Source organism: Macadamia integrifolia, chromosome 14, assembly GCF_013358625.1.
Source record: "Macadamia integrifolia cultivar HAES 741 chromosome 14, SCU_Mint_v3, whole genome shotgun sequence".
Taxonomy (NCBI): Eukaryota; Viridiplantae; Streptophyta; class Magnoliopsida; order Proteales; family Proteaceae; genus Macadamia; species Macadamia integrifolia.
In genome coordinates, this window is record NC_056570.1 from 26,106,377 (window position 1) to 26,125,168 (window position 18,792).

Genomic DNA, 18,792 nt, shown 5'->3' on the forward strand with positions numbered 1-18,792 from the left:
GTTTGGTATGTGTTTTCGAATTAAATTTTTTGAGCCTAGAACATATTCTGAAATTCAATTCTTCTTTGTTTTTCTCACTTCATATGCATTCTAGGCCTATAATCCAATCCAAGAATACACATCAAACATAATCTTAATGTCAAATGGTATGATGAATGCAAACACAAGTTAAAAACATTTACCAATCGATAGCATGAACAAGATATCCAAGCGAAATTAACTAGACTTTAATTGTAAGCAAAATATTGCATATATCTCCCTTTTTGTAGTTTGATAATTTATGAAAGGGGTTGGTTTGTTTTGAGCTTCTAAATGGACAATGACCTAACTAATTAACTGAAAAGCTTCATTAACTAACCATGCTCTTATTATGACCCAAAAGGTCCCATATTGAATACTCTTAAAGGGTCCAGTGGAGCAAAATGTCATATATAACTCCCATTTATAATGATAGTGAAGGGTTTGGTTTTGAGTTTCAATATGGACAATGACCCAATCCAATTAATCAAGAGGCTTTATTAACTCACCATGTTCTGGATGGTTTTCTAATGGACCCAAAGGTCCCACGTTAATTGTGGTCTAAAAGGCCAAAAGAGTTTAGGGATGGGGAGAGGTCTTATATGTTAGTGACAAATGCTATCATGAGCTATGGTGCAAGCTATGACATCTACGCAACCAAAGCAAGCCGTCAGATCGGCTAGAGCATTAAACTTGAAATCTCTTGGTGAGTGTGAGTTTAGCGCATCACAGCTGCATCAATTGATAGGTTCTTTTAAACCCTTAGTTTGTTGTTGGCATAAAAAATTTGCTATTAGTCAAGGGTTTAAAAATGGTAGTTTTGGGATCTGGATCAGTTCAAGTCGATTCTAATCCAGATCAAATAAAGCTACTAGATAAATGCTAAGTACAATAATTCTCGAGACTTCTCTTTTCTTCTTTCAAAATTTCTTCTCATTTCACTAACCTTGCTCAATACTAAATTTATTGATGTTTGAGGTGACGTGAGCTTTTAAGAAAAAAATATGAAGATCTTCGGCATTGCCAAGAGTGGGAGAAATGTTTTTAAATGAATAGCTACTGGAGCCTATTGATACTTTTTATGATCTTATTAATCGGAATCACGAAATTGACTAGACCTAAATTTATGGACGTTTGTGGTGACAAAAAATTTCAAGAAAAAACTATTAAGAACTTTCGGGATTGCTACGAATGAGAAAAATGTTTTTAAATGTATAGCCATCGGAGCCTATTGAAACGTTCTCTGATCATATTAATTGGAATCGGCTGGATCAAACCTGACATTGGTGTTTTAATGCATTTTAAAGTTTGGACAATTACTATCCTTCCCCTACACTTAACCTATATTTATTAAATCTCCCATGCCTTCAACTTTTTTCTGATGCTCCCTTACATTAAACTTTTACTTCTCCTTTTCCCTTGCTCTTTTTATCAAGTAAATACAAGTTAAGTGTAGGAGAGTGATCGTAATTGCCCATTTAAGTTTTTCTGTACAAGAATTAGGTTAACCAGATATATTCTGATCCTAATTCTTGAAATCTACGATCAATTCAAACATGGAAGTTGATCAATAGTTTAGGATACCATTGATAACTGGAAGATGGATCAAGTTCTTATACGAGAACCATTCTTAGTTGGAATCCACAACAGCGCTGGATTCCATGTGTGTGCATACAATACAAAAATCATTCTTACTGATAATTGAGGAGTGATAAAAAAAAAAAGTTCGATGATGAAAAAGAGATGGATAAAAAGGGTAAACATGGTATTTTTTAATCATCTACTGAACGTTGTTAGAGTAACTGTTACCAAGGAAAAGTGTAGGTGATTATTTTGCTTCTCCTTTAGGTATAGGTTAATTATTTCTTATTTAGGGTGAGTGTCACAAACCATGATTTTCGTTCACGCCAAGGCTCAAATATGATGTAAATACCCTAAAAAAGAAAATCTGATGACCGAGTCAATGAGTCAACTCACTTGACCCACGTGATTTTCATTTCTGACCACTTGCCACTTGAACCATTTGACCATTCTTTTTTTTTTTTTTCTTCTTACCATTATTTATATTCAAAAAAAAAAAAAAAAAACCCTTATTAATCCAACGCACGGGGAGTAAATGTATAGGAACATCTTAAGCACATCAGCAAAAGAGGTGATCTTTTCACCTGCCAATGTTTTGTCATAGGCAAATTGATAGATTGACATAATTTTTTCCATGAAAATAAAAATAAAAATAAAAATTTAAATAATATCAAATACTAATATAAGTCTAAAATAGAAAACAAAAATTAAGAAGCATTTTTTTCCAAAAAAAAATATATATAATAAACAGATATTCACTTGATCTTAGCCAAAAGTCCGATAAAATATATGAAAGATAGAAAATAAAGAATTATAAAATCCCCACGATAAGGTAAGAAAGGCACCAATTGATGCGGCCTAATTGGTTCCTGTCAATTTAAGGTCCCAGATGGTTCTACCTATTTAGGTATCTTTTTTTCATGAGAAAAACAAAAAAAAATACCTTGTAAACTTGGACATAGACTCACGATAATAAGGTTATAATTGAACATTATACATGTTAATTCACTAATAAAAAAAAAAAAATACATGTTAATTGCCCGAGCCTAACACATTTAATAATCACTCAAACAAGTTCGAAACCGTATCGGGCTATTCGAGCCTTCTGCTAAGAGCCAACTCTTGGATTCTTTATTGAGGGTACCATCCTGCAAAATGCCATTGGTGTGGTATACAGATTCCTCCTACACCGGGAAGACGGGAGCTAAAACGGAGTTTTTAAGGAACCTCAATTCCCTCTTTAAATTTTCCATCATCCACCAATCCACCCCACCATGGCCGGTGCCACCGTGAACGGATATTTCTCTTAATTTCCACAACTTTTGAACACAACAGCCATTAATATTTCTCTAACCGAAAGCAAAACTTTCCCTTTCTCTCTGTTTCCCGTCCCCTCCATTTCTCCAAATTATAAATTCTCAAATCCCAAAAGCTCAAAAGGAAGAGAGAGAGAGAATGCGAGCGCAATTATTCACTTTTTAAGTGTTTCTTCCTTTGCCAGCTCTTCAAACGGCTTCATTTCTGATCTCACACCTCCAGGCTTCATCATCTGCTCTGGACAAAGAAAAGCGAAAGAGAAAAAGAGAAAGTGAAACCAAAGGTCTCTGGTAATGTTCTGTTCGTACCTGATGCTTCTTGAAACTGATTTTGATGCTATTTGATCCGTTCCATGATCACCGAGTCTCGTAGATCTTTGTGTATTCTCTTGGTTGTTTAATCGGCTTTAACATTTTCTGTAATTCTTGGAGTGCATGTTGATCTGAGCTTCTGGTTTGTTCAATTCTGTTTTTAGGAGGCCTTTAATGTTTTTAGTGTTCATACATTTCGCCCCATTCTGTTTTGGTTTTGGTCGGTTTAGGAAGATGAATTTTTCTCTCTCGCTTTTTTTTTTTTTTTTAGTTTCATGTGGTTCATGTGAGATGATCTGTAGTTGGAGGTGATTTGTGATGGATGGATTTGTTTGATCTTTCTTATTGTTTGGGTGGTAGGAAGAGAATTGCATTGATGTTTGGGTAATTCGGGTACGAAATGATCAAGGAGTTTTTGGATTTGTTGGCACAGAGAAAATTATGAAGGCTTTAGTAATATTTCTTTCTGCTGGATTGAAATATCTAGGTTTGCATATGATTAACAATTGGTTGATCGCTATAATCCTGTAATGAATTTCCTTTTTTCCTTTTTAATTATAGCAGGTCACAGATTATGTTATGATGTGAATGACAATGAGAATGAATACGCAGGAGATGCATTTTCAGCTCTTCATTCCCATTTTTGAAGTGGGAACATAATGAAATGAGATGTCCAAGCATATGTGCATTGCAAATTGAGCAACCTGATACCCATAAGAACACAATGAGAAACAACCTGTATTTTCATTACGTGGAAAGGTTGAGTGTTTGGAATGAGTGATGAGTTCTTCTGATAATCAGCAGGACTTCCTGTCATTTTGATTGCAAAACAACTTGGATTTGGAAAAGCAGTTATTAAAAACTGTTCATTGTTAAAGTAATGCTATTGCAACTTGCTACTGTTTTCCTCTCTTTTATAAGTTGAAGCTACAGTATCCAGAGTCCTACCATGTGCAGGACCTTTAATACAGTCACTTGCTAACTGCCAAGTAGGTACTCTTTTGCAAAAAGACACATCGCAGAAATTGAGCATTTGAGGATGTGAAAATTCGTTTTGATAACTTTGAAAAGTTTATAGATCTAGAATCTCACAAAGAGGGCATCTTAGGATGTTCTCTGTGAAGAGGTCATACGAATATACCGTAGTACCCAGAAAGTTCATTCTGAAGTGATCAGTATGAATTATTGAAGAAACATTCAGAACGATTGAATGTACAAAATAGTACTAATTTGAGGATTAAGGAACTATGAAGTGGGTTGAATGTCAACACAAGGTGGCAGAAATCTGTGCAAGGGCAACGTATGACAGATACCTTGGTCAAGCAGCATATTGACTGGCATTTTCAGAATAATTCCGGCTTTCCGAGGATTGTACTTCTCAATATCTTGGAATGTTTGTGTAAGATATTTGAGAATCACATATTGGGTTAGATAGTTATATTTGTTAGATTCTTGAGGTTTTCTTTGCAGTGCAATTCACTTTTGAACTTGTGGAATAAGAATTGAACCTCAACATCCACATCATAGTCCTATCTTCTAATTTAAGCTGTATAAAACCCAGGTTTGGATGAAAGTCCTACTATATTATTCGTCAAAATGGAGGAGCAGGAAGTTATACCTTGAAAGAAAGCATTTTATTAAGCTTACTTCATTCAAGGGAATTGAATGAACTTTTTGAATAGGAGGAAGCTGCTACATGATAATGGTTCCTTAGTTAATTTAGGATGATATTTTTCAGGGTAGAGCTTGAGCTTGATTGTATAAAAGCCAGCAAATTTTTTGCAGTTTGGAGTTTTGTGTTTGGACATTTTGAAAGTGATACTTTCCAGGGAGATTGTAAGCCCGATTGCCAATGGCAATCCTAGGAAGCAAAGTCTATGGAAATCTTCAGGGAGATGGAGCAATTGGTGGGCTGCTACAACAAACACCTGGTGGCTTGGCACCAGATCTAGAATGCATTTGTCCAATTGAATCATCTGAAATTAAGTGGTTTAACTTTATAGAGATGAGTGTAAATGGAGGGTGGTGGATATGTTGGAATTAGTTGGTATGCGCTGAGTTAATGAATTCGATTCCATCACTGGCCTAGCACTTGTTAATTTTTGCACAAGCTCAGCCTGCGGTTTGAACAAATATAATTCAAAGTCAGGCCCGAACTACTTCATGGACTTGCCCATAGACACCCTGTCGCATAGTATATGGTTGTGCCTTTTGATGAAATTACTAGATAGCCTACGGGTTCTTGTGAGATGTTCATTCTGAGACCCTTGTGCTAGCTATTCTTTTTTATCACTGTTGCAGATAAATTTGGAGACTCATCCATTAGAAGGGAAAAAGGGACTCTTTATGTGGAATGTTTTGAGAATAAAGTCTTAAAACGTAATGTTTGGGATATTTATAGGAAAAAGATAAGATAGTTCTTGGATAACAAGATGCCTTTTCTAGATCTATCCATCATAATAATAATAATAAAATAATAATAAAATAATAATATTATAACAATAAAAAAAAATAATAAATAAGAAGGTGTTTCTAGTGGAGAATGACCTGGTCACCTTGTGCTGATTTTATATTATATGTTATCCATTATGACATGTTTTTTCCTTCAAGTAATTCAATTAGAAGGTTAGAAAGAACCAGTGCTCGATTCAAAGAGCTATTCATTTGTTGTAACTTGTGAGGTATGGCAGCAAGTGACTGTGTAATGATATGGACTTGCTTCACTTGCCTAACCATGTCTCCTGGCTGGTTGGCTTGCAAATGATTATTCTATGCTTGTTGGTGTCTTTGATTTAATTTGTGGAAAGATTGTTAATTGTTAAACTGCTAACTGCAAGACATTGTGCCCTGATAAGCACCTGCATTTGTTACTATTGCATGACCAATCAAATCTGATTATTTTGTGCTTGTGATGAATTATGTAATATGTATTTTCTTGGCTAATTTGGATATAAAGAAAATAGATCTTGGTATTATTTGAACTTTGAACCTCTGAGACTATTAAGTGCTTGTAGTTTGTTATGTGCATACATTACATATTAACAAATTTTCATTTTGCAGTAAAACCCATATATATTTTTTGGTTTGGGTCGTCGGAGTTTTAGAAATCAGAAGGTACAAGTTGGAAGAGCTTCTCTTTAGTCTGTTAAGGAAAAGGAGTCGAGAAGTTTGCTGCACAATGTCTAGCTCTACAAAAATTCTGGATCCTACTTTTCAAGGAGTTGGTCAGAAAGTGTATCCTTATCATTACCATGCATTGGGTTGATAATTTTACGTCCTATTCATTACACATAACAGAGGATTTATAAAGAAAAAAATAAGGGGAACAGGAAAAGGAGGAATGCTGCTTTCCTTGAGTCATGTTTTCCTGTTAATGATAAAAACTTGCTCATACTAAATCATTGCAATTTAATGTATGTGAGAAAGAGCAGTTGTTGTAAACTTGTAATATACAATTCCTGGTTTTTGTACTTAACATCTTGTAGAGGGACTGAAATTTGGCGGGTTGAGAACTTTCAACCAGTTCCATTGGCTAAATCAGATTATGGTAAATTCTACATGGGGGATTCTTACATTGTTCTGCAGGTATGTAGAGTGTTATTATGTCATCTTTTCTTCCATTGTAGTTGGATTTATTCTGAGCAATGTTATTACAGTTAGTAGATATGTTGGAAGAACTTCATTGCTGGCTTGCTGAAATTATCTTTTTACATTGTAGGTTTTCTCTCTTTTTTTTTTTCCTGCTCAATAAATAACTATATGAAGCTTTATACAAAATGCGAGGCGCTAATCTTCTCTTAGATTCATATACATTTATCATCACTAAATGGAAACATACTCTTTTTTCAGCAACAGAATTTATTAAAGAAACATGAGGTCATGGTATACAACTCAAGGGACGGACAGTCGCTATAAAAGAAAATAAATAAAAAACAAAGATACTTGAGAAAGAGAAAAGTAGATAATTCAACTATTAATGTAAAGCGCCAAACAATCAACAAAACTTAGGTTCAAACCTAACAATGAACTGAAACTGAAAACAGTACCTGATTCTTGAAGACTGTTAGGTTAACAAGAGAAAATTTATAACTCACAAAATACAGCCCAGCAAGGGATGCAACTCGGGTCGAGTGGGGCTCTTGTTGGTCTTGATAAAACTTCCCAAGTATCAGCCAGAACTGATGTCTGGATATGGAAATACAGCTTCTCCTGGGATTACGGCAGAATGAGGGCAAAACTGGAGAAATCTTGTACCACACAAACCAGAAGCCAAACAGCTGTCAAACTCCAATCTAGTGGGGTTCCTGGGGTGCTGGTTTGATCCTCCAAAGATCATCCGCAACTTCTGGTTGAAGGCTGAGATCTCAGGGAGTAGTATGAGTTTCTGGGAGAAATGAGAATCATAGGCCTTGTGTTCTATCTTCAGAACAGTAGCTGAATCAGCATCCAACTTGGGACTTTAATGAATTTTGATTATTCTCAGGTAAGCACAGAAATGATAGAAATAAAAGGGGAAAAGAATCGATGGAAGAGGAAGAAGGGGGAACAAAAGATAGACGGATTAGGCCTCTCACCCTCTCCCTTGGGCCTCTCAGGTTCTCGTAGTTGTAGGCATATCACCCTTCAACTAAATCTCTCAGCCTTGAAGAAAACTTCAAATTTATTAACTCAACTTCTGTCCCAAAGAGCTAGGATAGATTCTTTTAAATAGGCTTGGAAGCCTTTACAAAATAGGAAACAATGACAAAAGGAAACAATTACAAAAAGAACACTTTAGTTCCTTGACCAAGAAGAATAACTAAAAGCAAACATAAACCAAACTTTCCTAATCCTAATATGAAACTACCTTGACAAAAGGAAAACCACAGAAAGGGAAATCAATCTCTCTTCTAGAAGCTTCTGTTGATCCTCCTTACTTACTGGTTAAGTCTCTCAATAAGACAAAGAAACTTCAGACAAATCAGAATTGTCAGAGGAGATCTTGCTTGCTAACCAGGGTAGGAAGAATAGAAAAAACCCACTCGATCGCCCTGCTGTAAAGGGTCCATGCAATTAGACATGATTCCCTGGAATATTCTACTCGATAGGGTGAGAGTAAAGCCCAAGTTTTGGGGCCAGCATTGAACCACCTTTGACCAGTTATGATGGCTTGATCTACATCTACTATGCCCACCCATGAATAGTCATGTGAAAAATAAATTTCAGTAACCCCTCAAGGTAAGTCAACCCTCTCCTTGAGGAGGAAAAGAGGGAGGAGGGAAGGAAAAAGCAGACAGCCGGTCAATGAATTTGCAAATAAATCCTGAACCCCCTAGAGATAAGGATTTGTCTTCTAGTATTTGACTTACCCCTAGGGCTCTTAGCCCTATCTCTAGCCCTACCAGGCGTTCCTTTGATGCTTTTCACCATCCGGTAGTAGGGCTAGGCTGCAACTGGGTGGGTTGGGTGATTTGAGCTACAATTAAGATGGATTGCTTGGATCTTTTATCACTTGGAACAAGTTTTAACAGATAACTAGTTTTTAGACAGGTCTGGTCTTGGCCAAGGGATGTTGGCCCTTGGTTGTGAAGTCTTGGACCCATGCAGGAGCCCAACCATGAAATTTTGCATGAAATTGATTCTCATGATGCTAATGACGAGTCAATACTTGTGGGGATGGTAATGGGGTAGATTTTGCACGATCCTAATGTGACTTTATCTTAATTCGTACAGATCCAAACCTTTCCCAACATGCCTTGGTTTGAAAAATGAAAAACCATTACTGCTTAAATTACAAAATAAGGAACCCTTGCAGATACGGTGTAACTCTGTAACAGAGTGGTTTCCCATTAAGCCCTATCAGACTAACTATGTGATAAATGGGAGCCACAATGGGAAGTAAAGCTAGAAAGCACAGTAAAGGATTTTTCTTCTGTTTTTAATAATAAAATACTCGAAATACATCAACCAAATCCCGGGATAGAAGCTTCTTATGAATCGATGAGAAATATAATCTAAAGATACTAGTCCTTAGGGTCATACAGTAGGAAAGCCTAGTACAACCTGAACCTGTCATGGTTTATCTATGTCCAGACCTGCCTCTTTTCCATCCCTGTGCAAGGCTATATTGTCTCCTCCCCAATATGGACAGGGAAAGGCAGGTCAGGTTTATCTATTTGACCTACCTTGTTGTAATGTCTTAGAACTTGTCAGTGTTTTGTTGGTAGGGGTGTAACTGCCAGGAAGCCTGATATTGTGAATACAGCAGATGCTAAAAATCGAATTGACGATGAATAAATCTGAAATCTTAGAGAATATGCTATGACGTGCATACAATGTCATCTCTATAGGCCTGGGGTCCATGTACTCCCTGTTGCACAATAATCACTAGTTTGATGATTAAGGTCTTTCCATAACTGAGTCTTAAGACTTGGTTTAATTGATGCTGAAGGTTGCTATTTTTTGGTTTTTGAGTGGCTGGGGAATGGAGGTTCCGTGTATATTCTGGTCTGTGTTTGTTTATATAAAACTATTACTCTAAATGAACTCTCTAAAACCTCTCTATTATATATTTTCCATGATGCAGGAATGGGGATTTCGTATATAATCTGGTCTGTGTTTGTTTATATAAAACTTTACTCTAAATGAACTCCCTAAAACCTCTCTATTATATATTTTCCATGATGCAGTCATGTTTCTGTCTTAGTCTGTAAATCCTATTAATAGTTGTTGGACTAATATTCATTAGCTCGCTGTTTCAGAGGTTTCAAAACTTTTTATGCTGTTACAACAATCTATATTTCTATATAATATCTGAAATGTTACCAATAGGAAAGGATGAAAGGATCATGGAATTTATTTCTGTCAAGGCTCCCCCCCTCTTTCCTTTTTGATAGGCAGTGGTGGCAGTCTGTACATTTGTAGGTTAAGTGGTTGAGACATGATTTGATACTTGGTACCATTGTGACATTTAGGGACTTTACTGTAAGTAAGCTGTAATTTATTCTGGAAGCTCCCATGAGCACTGTTCATTGCCTTCTATAGTTCAGAATAACTTCCACTTTCCAAGGAAAAACAATTTTCATATCAAATAGTTTTTTGCTTTAGATTTTGTTTCTGTTTCGTTGGTTAACCTGGATGTCAGAGTTTTTTTTTCCCCTGATGCTTGAGGATACTGATTTTTCGTGCAATAGATATGAAAATGCATGCTTGAGGTTATGAAGGAATAAATCCTCTCAATTCAGTTTATCATCTCATCTGTAAATTTCTACAGACAAGTTCTGTGAAAGGAGCTTCTTATCTATACGACATTCACTATTGGATTGGAAAGGATACAACTCAGGTGTGTTTGTACTTTGTGGTACTTGTTTCTGTCATACAGAGTGTGTTTTTATTTCTTTAAATTTTTGGTATTGAATACTGAGCTGATTTCTCTTTTTTTGGGAAAAATTGTGTTCCACCATCATGTTACAATTTCTAAAATAATGATAGGATGAAGCTGGCACTGCGGCCATAAAGACAGTTGAACTTGATGCAGCCCTTGGAGGGCGTGCAGTTCAGCACAGAGAACTTCAAGGGCACGAGTCAGACAAGTTTTTGTCATACTTTAAACCATGCATTATCCCATTAGAGGGGGGTGTTGCGTCTGGATTCAAGAAACCTGAAAAAGAAAAGTTTGAAACACGACTTTATGTTTGCAGAGGGAAACGAAATATCAGATTGAAGCAGGTAGGCAGGGCATGCAACTTGGAGACATATTTCCAATATGGAGCATCCATTTTCTTTGAATATTTTGGGGATTAAGGGAATATGATGTATCTTTTCATGCAGGTTCCATTTGCTCGCTCTTCACTCAATCATGATGATGTGTTTATCCTGGATACCGAGAAGAAGATTTATCAGTTTAATGGTGCAAATTCCAATATCCAAGAAAGGGCCAAGGCTTTGGAGGTGATTCAGTATTTCAAGGACAAGTATCATGAGGGGAAATGTGATGTGGCAATTGTTGGTAAGGCCATACAAATCACTTTCTAGTCTGAGATGTTGTCTGAATGATTTTACTTACTGTGTTAGTTCTCTTAACATTTTTCCGTTTGCTAAATATTTTTTGCAATGTAAATTTCTTTTGGCCAGATGATGGAAAGCTACAGGCTGAAGCGGATTCAGGTGAATTCTGGCTGCACCTTGGAGGTTTTGCACCAATTGGAAAAAAGCCTCCTAGTGAAGATGATGTTGTTCTGGAAAAAACTCCTGGGACACTTTATAGGTATTTTATCTGTTTATATAGTTATGAGGGTAGACAGTGGTAGTGACTATATTTGGGGCTAGGAACCTCTTGTTCGAGGGTTGTTGCGTCCATCTGAAATTACACTGTTAAACTATTATAAAATTAGTTCAAATATCATATTTAATGACTAGGCTGGTTTTAATATGGCATATGTATGTATATGTATTACTGCTTATATGGTTTGGTGATTTTTGTTCTTAATTTTGGATGCAATTATAAAGAATAATGTCCCAAATATGTTTTGACTATATTCGCAGAGTTAGATATGAGTTATCCTCGTGGAGACGGAATTTAAATGCATTTGTTGGCGTGGGGTGTGGGAACTGTGCCCATTGTTTATTTATGGATTTATGTTAGAGGGGGGGTGGGTGGGTGGGTGGCAATTTCTAACCTGTCACACCTAAAACAGTCCATATTTTCTTAGGTTTGGCTTAAACTAATGGTAACTGGATTTGTATTTGAGTTGGATCCTAGAAGTATACAAATCGTCGTGTAGTGGAAGCATGGGGAGGCAATAAAGAGTTGAAGCACTAATTCTAGAAAGCTCCAGTTTGAAATGTAGGTATATATGGGATTTTCATTGAGGATAAAGCTTATATTTTATTTCATTCATGTTGGATTTGCTTAATTTGATTCATATTAGAATTTCCTGTTAGTGCCTTTTGTTTCCATTATCCTTATGAAATCAATTTTGTCATTGCCTTCACAAAAAAAGGGGGGGGGGGGGAGTAGAGTTTGAAAAATCCCTCATCGATTGAAGTCCCAATTTGACTGAAGAAAGGTGTCAATTCGGGAGAATGGGGATTGGGGAAGATTGTCCTTTGTAGTTCTTGCAGCGGCCTTTTCTATGTTAGGTGTAAGAATTTGAAGTCATCGATCATGTTCCAGTATTTTGGAGCTCATAACAAGTTTGGTTCTCCTCCATAATGTTTGAACTTTGAAATGGCTGCTTTTTCTGCATTTACTGTAGTTTATTTGCTTATCTCTTCTGCATATGTAGCTATTGACTGTGTTTTGCTCTCCGTATGTTATTTCTTTGGGAAAAAGAAATCTTTGGAGCTCCAGGGGTATGATACATTTCATTAATTTTCCTGCTTTAATGCTCAAGTTTATTTTGTGCTTCCCACCCCCTTCATTTCTTTAATTTTCTTTTGCATATGAATTTTCTCTCTCTCTCAACTAAGCATACCTGTAAATTTAGAAGAGTGCTCCAAAAAGAATTTTCTTGGACTTGGAGGATTCTAAGTTCTCTCTCACATACAAACTCCTTATTTTCCAGGAAGCATTTCCTGGAATGGTATTGGGAAACATATTAATGCTCCATAATGTATGTACTTTTTTCATTAAAATGGTGCTGACTTGTGATTATTGGTTGCTGTAGTATTACTGATGGTCAGTTAAAGATAGTTGAGGGTGAACTTTCTAAATCAATGTTGGAGAACAACAAGTGCTATTTACTTGATTGTGGTGCTGAGGTATTTGTTTGGGTTGGCCGGATAACACAAGTGGAAGAGAGAAAAGCTGCCAGTCAAGCTGCTGAGGTATAAAGAACTAATGCTCAGTTGCATCATCATAATCATTCAATCTGGCATTCTGACCTTTACTATTTCTATCAGGAATTTATAACCAGTCAGAATAGGCCGCAATCAACGTGCATAACCCGGGTTATTCAAGGGTATGAGACACGTTCATTCAAGTACAACTTTGAGTCTTGGCCATTGGGGACAGTGGCCTCTGGTGCTGAGGAAGGAAGAGGAAAAGTAGCGGGTACTAATCATTCGACTTGTGAGTTGTAGGTCAGCAGTTTTGTTATTTGTCATACTTTTAACTGTCAAGGTTATTTGGAATTCTTCAGCTCTTTTGAAGCAACAAGGTATTGGTCTCAAGGGAATTGCAAAAGGTGCTCCTCCTGTAAATGAAGATCTTCCTCCTCTGCTTGAAAGTGGTGGTAAAACTGAGGTCTGAATATTGCAACTGTATTGCGAGTCTATTTTCTGTCAATTGTGTATCTTTATTTGCTGGTGTAAAATTAGTATCTTCTTTTCAGAAGCGTGAACGTTACTAGTGTTTCAGGTATGGCGCATCAATGGCAGTGCCAAGACACCAGTTCCAAAAGAAGAAATTGGTAAATTTTACAGTGGAGATTGCTACATTGTTCTTTATACATACCACTCAGGCGATAAGAAAGAGGAATTCTTCTTGTGTTGTTGGATGGGGAAAGATAGTATTCAGGTAAGTTTTAATTTTTCTGTGCATGGTCCTGGATAATGAGAATGCTTTTGTGAGATCTGGAAATTTGAACACTTGAAGTTCATCTCTAACAAAGAATGATTTAAAAGCAGTTAATTATGTTTAGGGATAAGTGCTCCTGCTTGAATAGGGGATGGGGATGGGTCTAATTCTACACAGGATGGGGAACTCATATCCCACCTCATTCAACTGAATGTGAACCCTTACCTGGTTGGGTCCATGGAAAGTAGGGGGGTGAGGAAGGCAATGTGACAGGGCAGGCAGGATGCAGTGTATGGAAGGATGAGGCAGAGAGAGATACCTTTGTTTTGATGCCACTGGGATTAGCATTTGAACCAAACTCCCCCTTATATAACCTTATTTTCTATAGATAAAGATTCCACAAAACCAGAATTCCTCGAATCCTTCTTCTATGGCTTCTCACAGTGGAGAAGGATATGTACAAGAGTTACCTTAAGTCTATAAAATCTACTTCCTATTCTTCAATTGCTCTCCAAAGTCCAAAATGATATTTTCATAATTGAATTCAAACGACATTTCATATTCATGTGAATGAAATGTATTTCATCTTTTGTAGCAGATAGGTATGACTATGATGCAATAGCCTTATATTTGATAGACCAATTTGATACGCTTTGGAAGCCAGAGCTCAATCCCAAGAAATCAGTCCAGTACCTAAACTGATGGGTTCAGTTTTGGGTCCATACAACAGCTATCGCTGGTAGCTATGTTAGTTGGGAATGATTGAACTGTTGGCAGTAGTCTTATGCTTTTATATAAATACTTGCTGTTAGTGTCGTGGGCCACTAGCTGGGGAGCCGTGGGTTAGCTCTTAAATCTTTAGGAAGTTAGTTATTGTTAGGAGTCTTTTGTTAGAGATATTAGTTATGTTTCCCTAAGGGTAGTTTAGTAATTTGTCACGTTATATGTTTTATTTTTCTTTTCGTCCTTAGGGAGGTATGTGTAATATCTTGTAAATATTTAGTGAAGTAATATATTGGTGTTAGTGAGACTCTACTAACAACACAGATTCTACTATACTTCATCTTCTTCCTCTCCAACCCTTTCTCCTTCTTCTTTCTCTTTCTCTCTTTCTCCCTTGTTTAATCACAAACCTTACATTCTAACTTGGTATCAGAGCTCAAGATCTTGGTTTGAGAGTCGGGTTTCAAGTTCTCTCCTTCTATTTCCTCTCTTTGGAACCTTACGTTACAAAGGGGTTCCAAGGAAGAGATCATTATGTGAAAAGACTTGAAGTATTTATGAGATGAGCTTGAAAGAAGGTCAAAGCAAACCCTTGAAGAGTTTTTAGAAGGATTGAAGCTGTTGAGGAGCTTTTAGAACCATTTTTTGGGCAACCCATGACTACCGCCCTCCTGTTTTTGAGAACCTTCTTTCTCTCTCATCCTGCCACTATTGGGGGAGGTACATACTCCAATTGAATCGCCCAAGGCACCTTTATAAAGTCCCTAAGCTCTCAGTCCTAAGGAGAGAGGTGTGAGGTCATAACCTCTTTTTCTACTGATTTACAGGTACCGCCTCCCCTGTTTTCTTTTTTCCTGGCTTCCAAAGTTGTGTTTATGATGAATTTCAGCCATATTGGATTGTGAGATGTATTTGTTGGGTCTTGTGAAGTGGTATGATCTATCTTGCTGCTATTAGTATGCCTTGATCTAGTTTTTCTCCTTGGTTATTGTGTTTCTTCCCTTGTGGGATTTATCTCTGAGTATCTGGGAAGGACTTTTTTGCTAGAGTGTTTACTCCCCATTGTGTTTGTGACTCCTCATCCACAACATGTCGATAGCGGACTTGGAGCCCTCTTTGGTGATGTTTCAGCTAGTATATCGAGTAGTGCTCCTCATACTCCTATGGTTTTTGATAACCCACATACTCAGATCTCTGTTGTGAAGTTGGACAAGAACTATTTGGATTAGGCTCATTCTGTGAAGCTTTCCTTGCGGAGTTGGGGAAAGCTAGCGTATGTTACTGGTACCATTAAGGCTCCTAAACCAAATGACCCGACATATTCAAAGTGGGAGATTAAAAACTCCACTGTTATGACATGGTTGATCTTTTCTATGAAACCTGAGATTGGAAGAAGGTTTATGAGGAAAGAAACTGCCAAGGATATTTGGGACAGTGTTACTAAAACTTTTGACCATGTGGGTGACTCGGCCAAAATTTATCAACTACTCCAGAAGATCATTGGCATGAAGCAAGGGGCTAGGAACATTTCTGAGTACTACAACATTGTCATTAGTCTCTGGGAAGTGTATGATCACTACAACGACCTCCAACTGTCCAATTCTGAGGATGAAGCTAGGGTTTACTGAAAACTTGAGAAGGAGCGGGTTCTTATTTTGCTTGTTGGGTTGAATCCCGAGTATGAGCCTATCCGGGTATGGGTATTGGGCTGGTCTCCACTTCCATCTCTTGATGAAGTGTGTTGCTATTTGCAGAGTGAGGAGACCAGGCAGGTGGCCATGGAACATATTCCTTCCCTTGAGTGGTCAGCTCTTACTACTAGCTCTCAGAGAGATTGATGTGGTGGTGGTCGAGGCCAAGGCCCACCTCGTGGGGATGACAGACGCTGTGATCATTGTGGGAAGTCTGGGCACACGAAAGAAAGATGCTAGGTTTTTCATGGTCGACCTCCTGGCACGTGTGGTGGTTCTAGTGGTGCTCGTGGTGGACGTAGTGGGGGAGCTAAAGCCCACAGTGTTGAGGCCGAGCATGCTACTACAGAGTCTACTCCTAGCCCACAGGCAGAGCACAATTCCCTTACTAGGGAGGATATTGCAGCATTCCGGAGGGTTATGTCTCAACTGGGAGTCTCATCATCTTCTTCCCTTATAGTGCTAGATTCCTCAGCTTCTGCCTTGCAGGGTTCCTCATCTGCCACAGCTCCATCTTGGGTTATTGATTCTGGTTCTACGGATCATATGACTGGTGCGTTCCACTATTATGATATGTACTCTATTTGTTCTGGTAGAGATAAGGTCAGGGTTCTCAATGGCTCCCTTACCTCTATTTCTGCTAAATGTAGCATTCCTATTACTGGTGCTACGGATCATATGACTGGTGCGTTCCACTATTATGATATGTACTCTATTTGTTCTGGTAGAGATAAGGTCAGGGTTCTCAATGGCTCCGTTACCTCCATTTCTGCTAAATGTAGCATTCCTATTACTTCTTCCATTTCACTTGATTCTGTTTTTCATGTTCTTGACCTTACCCGTAATCTCTTGTCTGTGAGTCATTTGACAAAATCCTTGAACTGTTGTGTCACTTTTTTTCCTTCTCACTTTCTCTTTTAGGATTTGGTGACGAAGAAGATTACTGGCAGTGGGAGTGAGGAGAAAGGACTCTACCTACTTTAACCTCAATCACCTTTTTTTGCTACAACTCAGTCTTATGTGTGTGGACGTATTGATAGCAATTCTGTGGATTCTGTGATGTTGTGGCAGCAACGTTTAGGACATCCTCTTTTGTTGTTATGAGGAAACAATTACCTCATTTATTTACTTCTTTTCCTAGTTCCCATGTCTTTCATTATGAACCATGTAGTTTTGCCAAACATTGTCGTTCTTCTTATCCTTATTATGGTAATAGATCTATTGTTCCTTTTCACATTGTGCACTTTGATGTTTGGGGCCTTTTACTATTACTCTTTACTTGGTTTTCGTTACTTTTTTTTTTTCTTATGCCTTTTCCCGTGGCACTTGGACTGTTCTGATGAAGCACAAGAGTGATGTGTATGATGCCTTCAAAATTTTTTATTTTATAGTATGTACACAACACCAAAATTAAAATTGTTCGTTCTGACAAAAGGGGGGGGGAGTATATGTATGGTGATCTTCAAGACTTTAATTGATCAAGGTGTTATCCATCAGCTAGCTTGTATTGACACACCCCAACAAAATGGGGTAGTTGAGAGGAAAAATCGCCATTTGTTGGAGGTCAGTAGGAGTCTTCTCTTTAGTATGTTCCTAAAACTTTTTGGTCTGATGCTCTCCTTATTGCTGCTTATTGGATCAACCGTATGCCAACACAACTCCTTGGCTCCAAAACTCCCTTAGACACTTTGTCTTCTCAATCTTCTTCTTTCTCTCTTCCCCCCAAAGTGTTGGAGTGTACTTGTTATGTCCATGTTAATAAGTCTTCTCGGACTAAACTGGATCCCAAGGCTTTTAAATGTATCTTTTTTAGCTACTCCTCTACTACCAAGGGATACAAGTGCTATCATCCTTCTTCTAGATGAAGACTTCTCTCTAAAGATGTCACCTTCCTTGAGTCTGCACATTTTTTTGCCTCTCCTCAGCATCATTTTCGGGGGAAGCATAATAGAGGTAAAAAGGCTACTGATGAGATCCCTTTTCTTTCTTCATTGCCTATCTCTCCTTTTATGCTTGGGAAACACAAAGAGGTGGATATTATTGATGTTGGTGATCATTCAAAAGGTGGTTCAGGCTCAGGTAATGAAAAGATGACCATTGTGTATACAAGGAGGAATAAGAAGACCTGCCAAGAGTCCTCTTTGAATCCAACTCCTGAGATCCACCCTCCTCAGTTAGGTAATATCCTTCCTTCCCCATCAGAGTTAGAAGGGAAAGAGAGCTTGTACTAATCTTATAGCCCAGTTTGTTTCCTATGACTCTCCAACACCCTATAGGTGTTGCATTTACTATTGCTCTCTCATCTGCTTCTATTCCCAATAATGTTTCTAAAGCTATGTCTGACCTTAAGTGGAAGCAAGCTATGGCTGAGGAAATGATGGCCCTGGAAAAAAATTGTACCTGGAAATTGGTTGACCTTCCAAGGGGGAGAACTCCAGTTAGATGCAGGTGGGTCTACATAATCAAGTACCGGTCAGATGATATTATTGAGAGGTACAAAGCAAGGCTAGTGGCAAAAGGATATAGTCAAGTGTATAGGATTGACTATCAGGGGACATTTTCTCCTGTGGCTAAGCATAACACCATAAGGGTTCTTTTATCTCTGGTACCGAATAAGGATTGACCATTTTATCAATTGGATGTGAAGAATGCC

The 18,792-nt window shown here is 37.7% G+C and overlaps 1 protein-coding gene across 2 annotated transcripts in view; it reads left to right on the forward strand.

Annotated features, from left to right (window-relative positions):
- The first annotated feature begins 2,793 nt into the window (after positions 1-2,793).
- LOC122061538 (villin-2-like) overlaps positions 2,794-18,792 on the forward strand; it is a 60,100-nt gene continuing 44,101 nt past the window's right edge. The window contains exons 1-11 of one of the 2 annotated variants that reach the window (XM_042624830.1): positions 2,794-3,206; positions 6,288-6,461; positions 6,713-6,812; positions 10,480-10,548; positions 10,698-10,934; positions 11,037-11,214; positions 11,340-11,472; positions 12,875-13,034; positions 13,110-13,260; positions 13,349-13,452; positions 13,567-13,725. In XM_042624830.1, coding sequence (XP_042480764.1) covers positions 6,406-6,461; positions 6,713-6,812; positions 10,480-10,548; positions 10,698-10,934; positions 11,037-11,214; positions 11,340-11,472; positions 12,875-13,034; positions 13,110-13,260; positions 13,349-13,452; positions 13,567-13,725 — 1,347 coding nt within the window. In that variant the 5' untranslated portion in view covers positions 2,794-3,206; positions 6,288-6,405. The remainder of the gene's footprint in view (positions 3,207-6,287; positions 6,462-6,712; positions 6,813-10,479; positions 10,549-10,697; positions 10,935-11,036; positions 11,215-11,339; positions 11,473-12,874; positions 13,035-13,109; positions 13,261-13,348; positions 13,453-13,566; positions 13,726-18,792) is intronic. The other variant, XM_042624831.1, reaches the window with a different exon arrangement.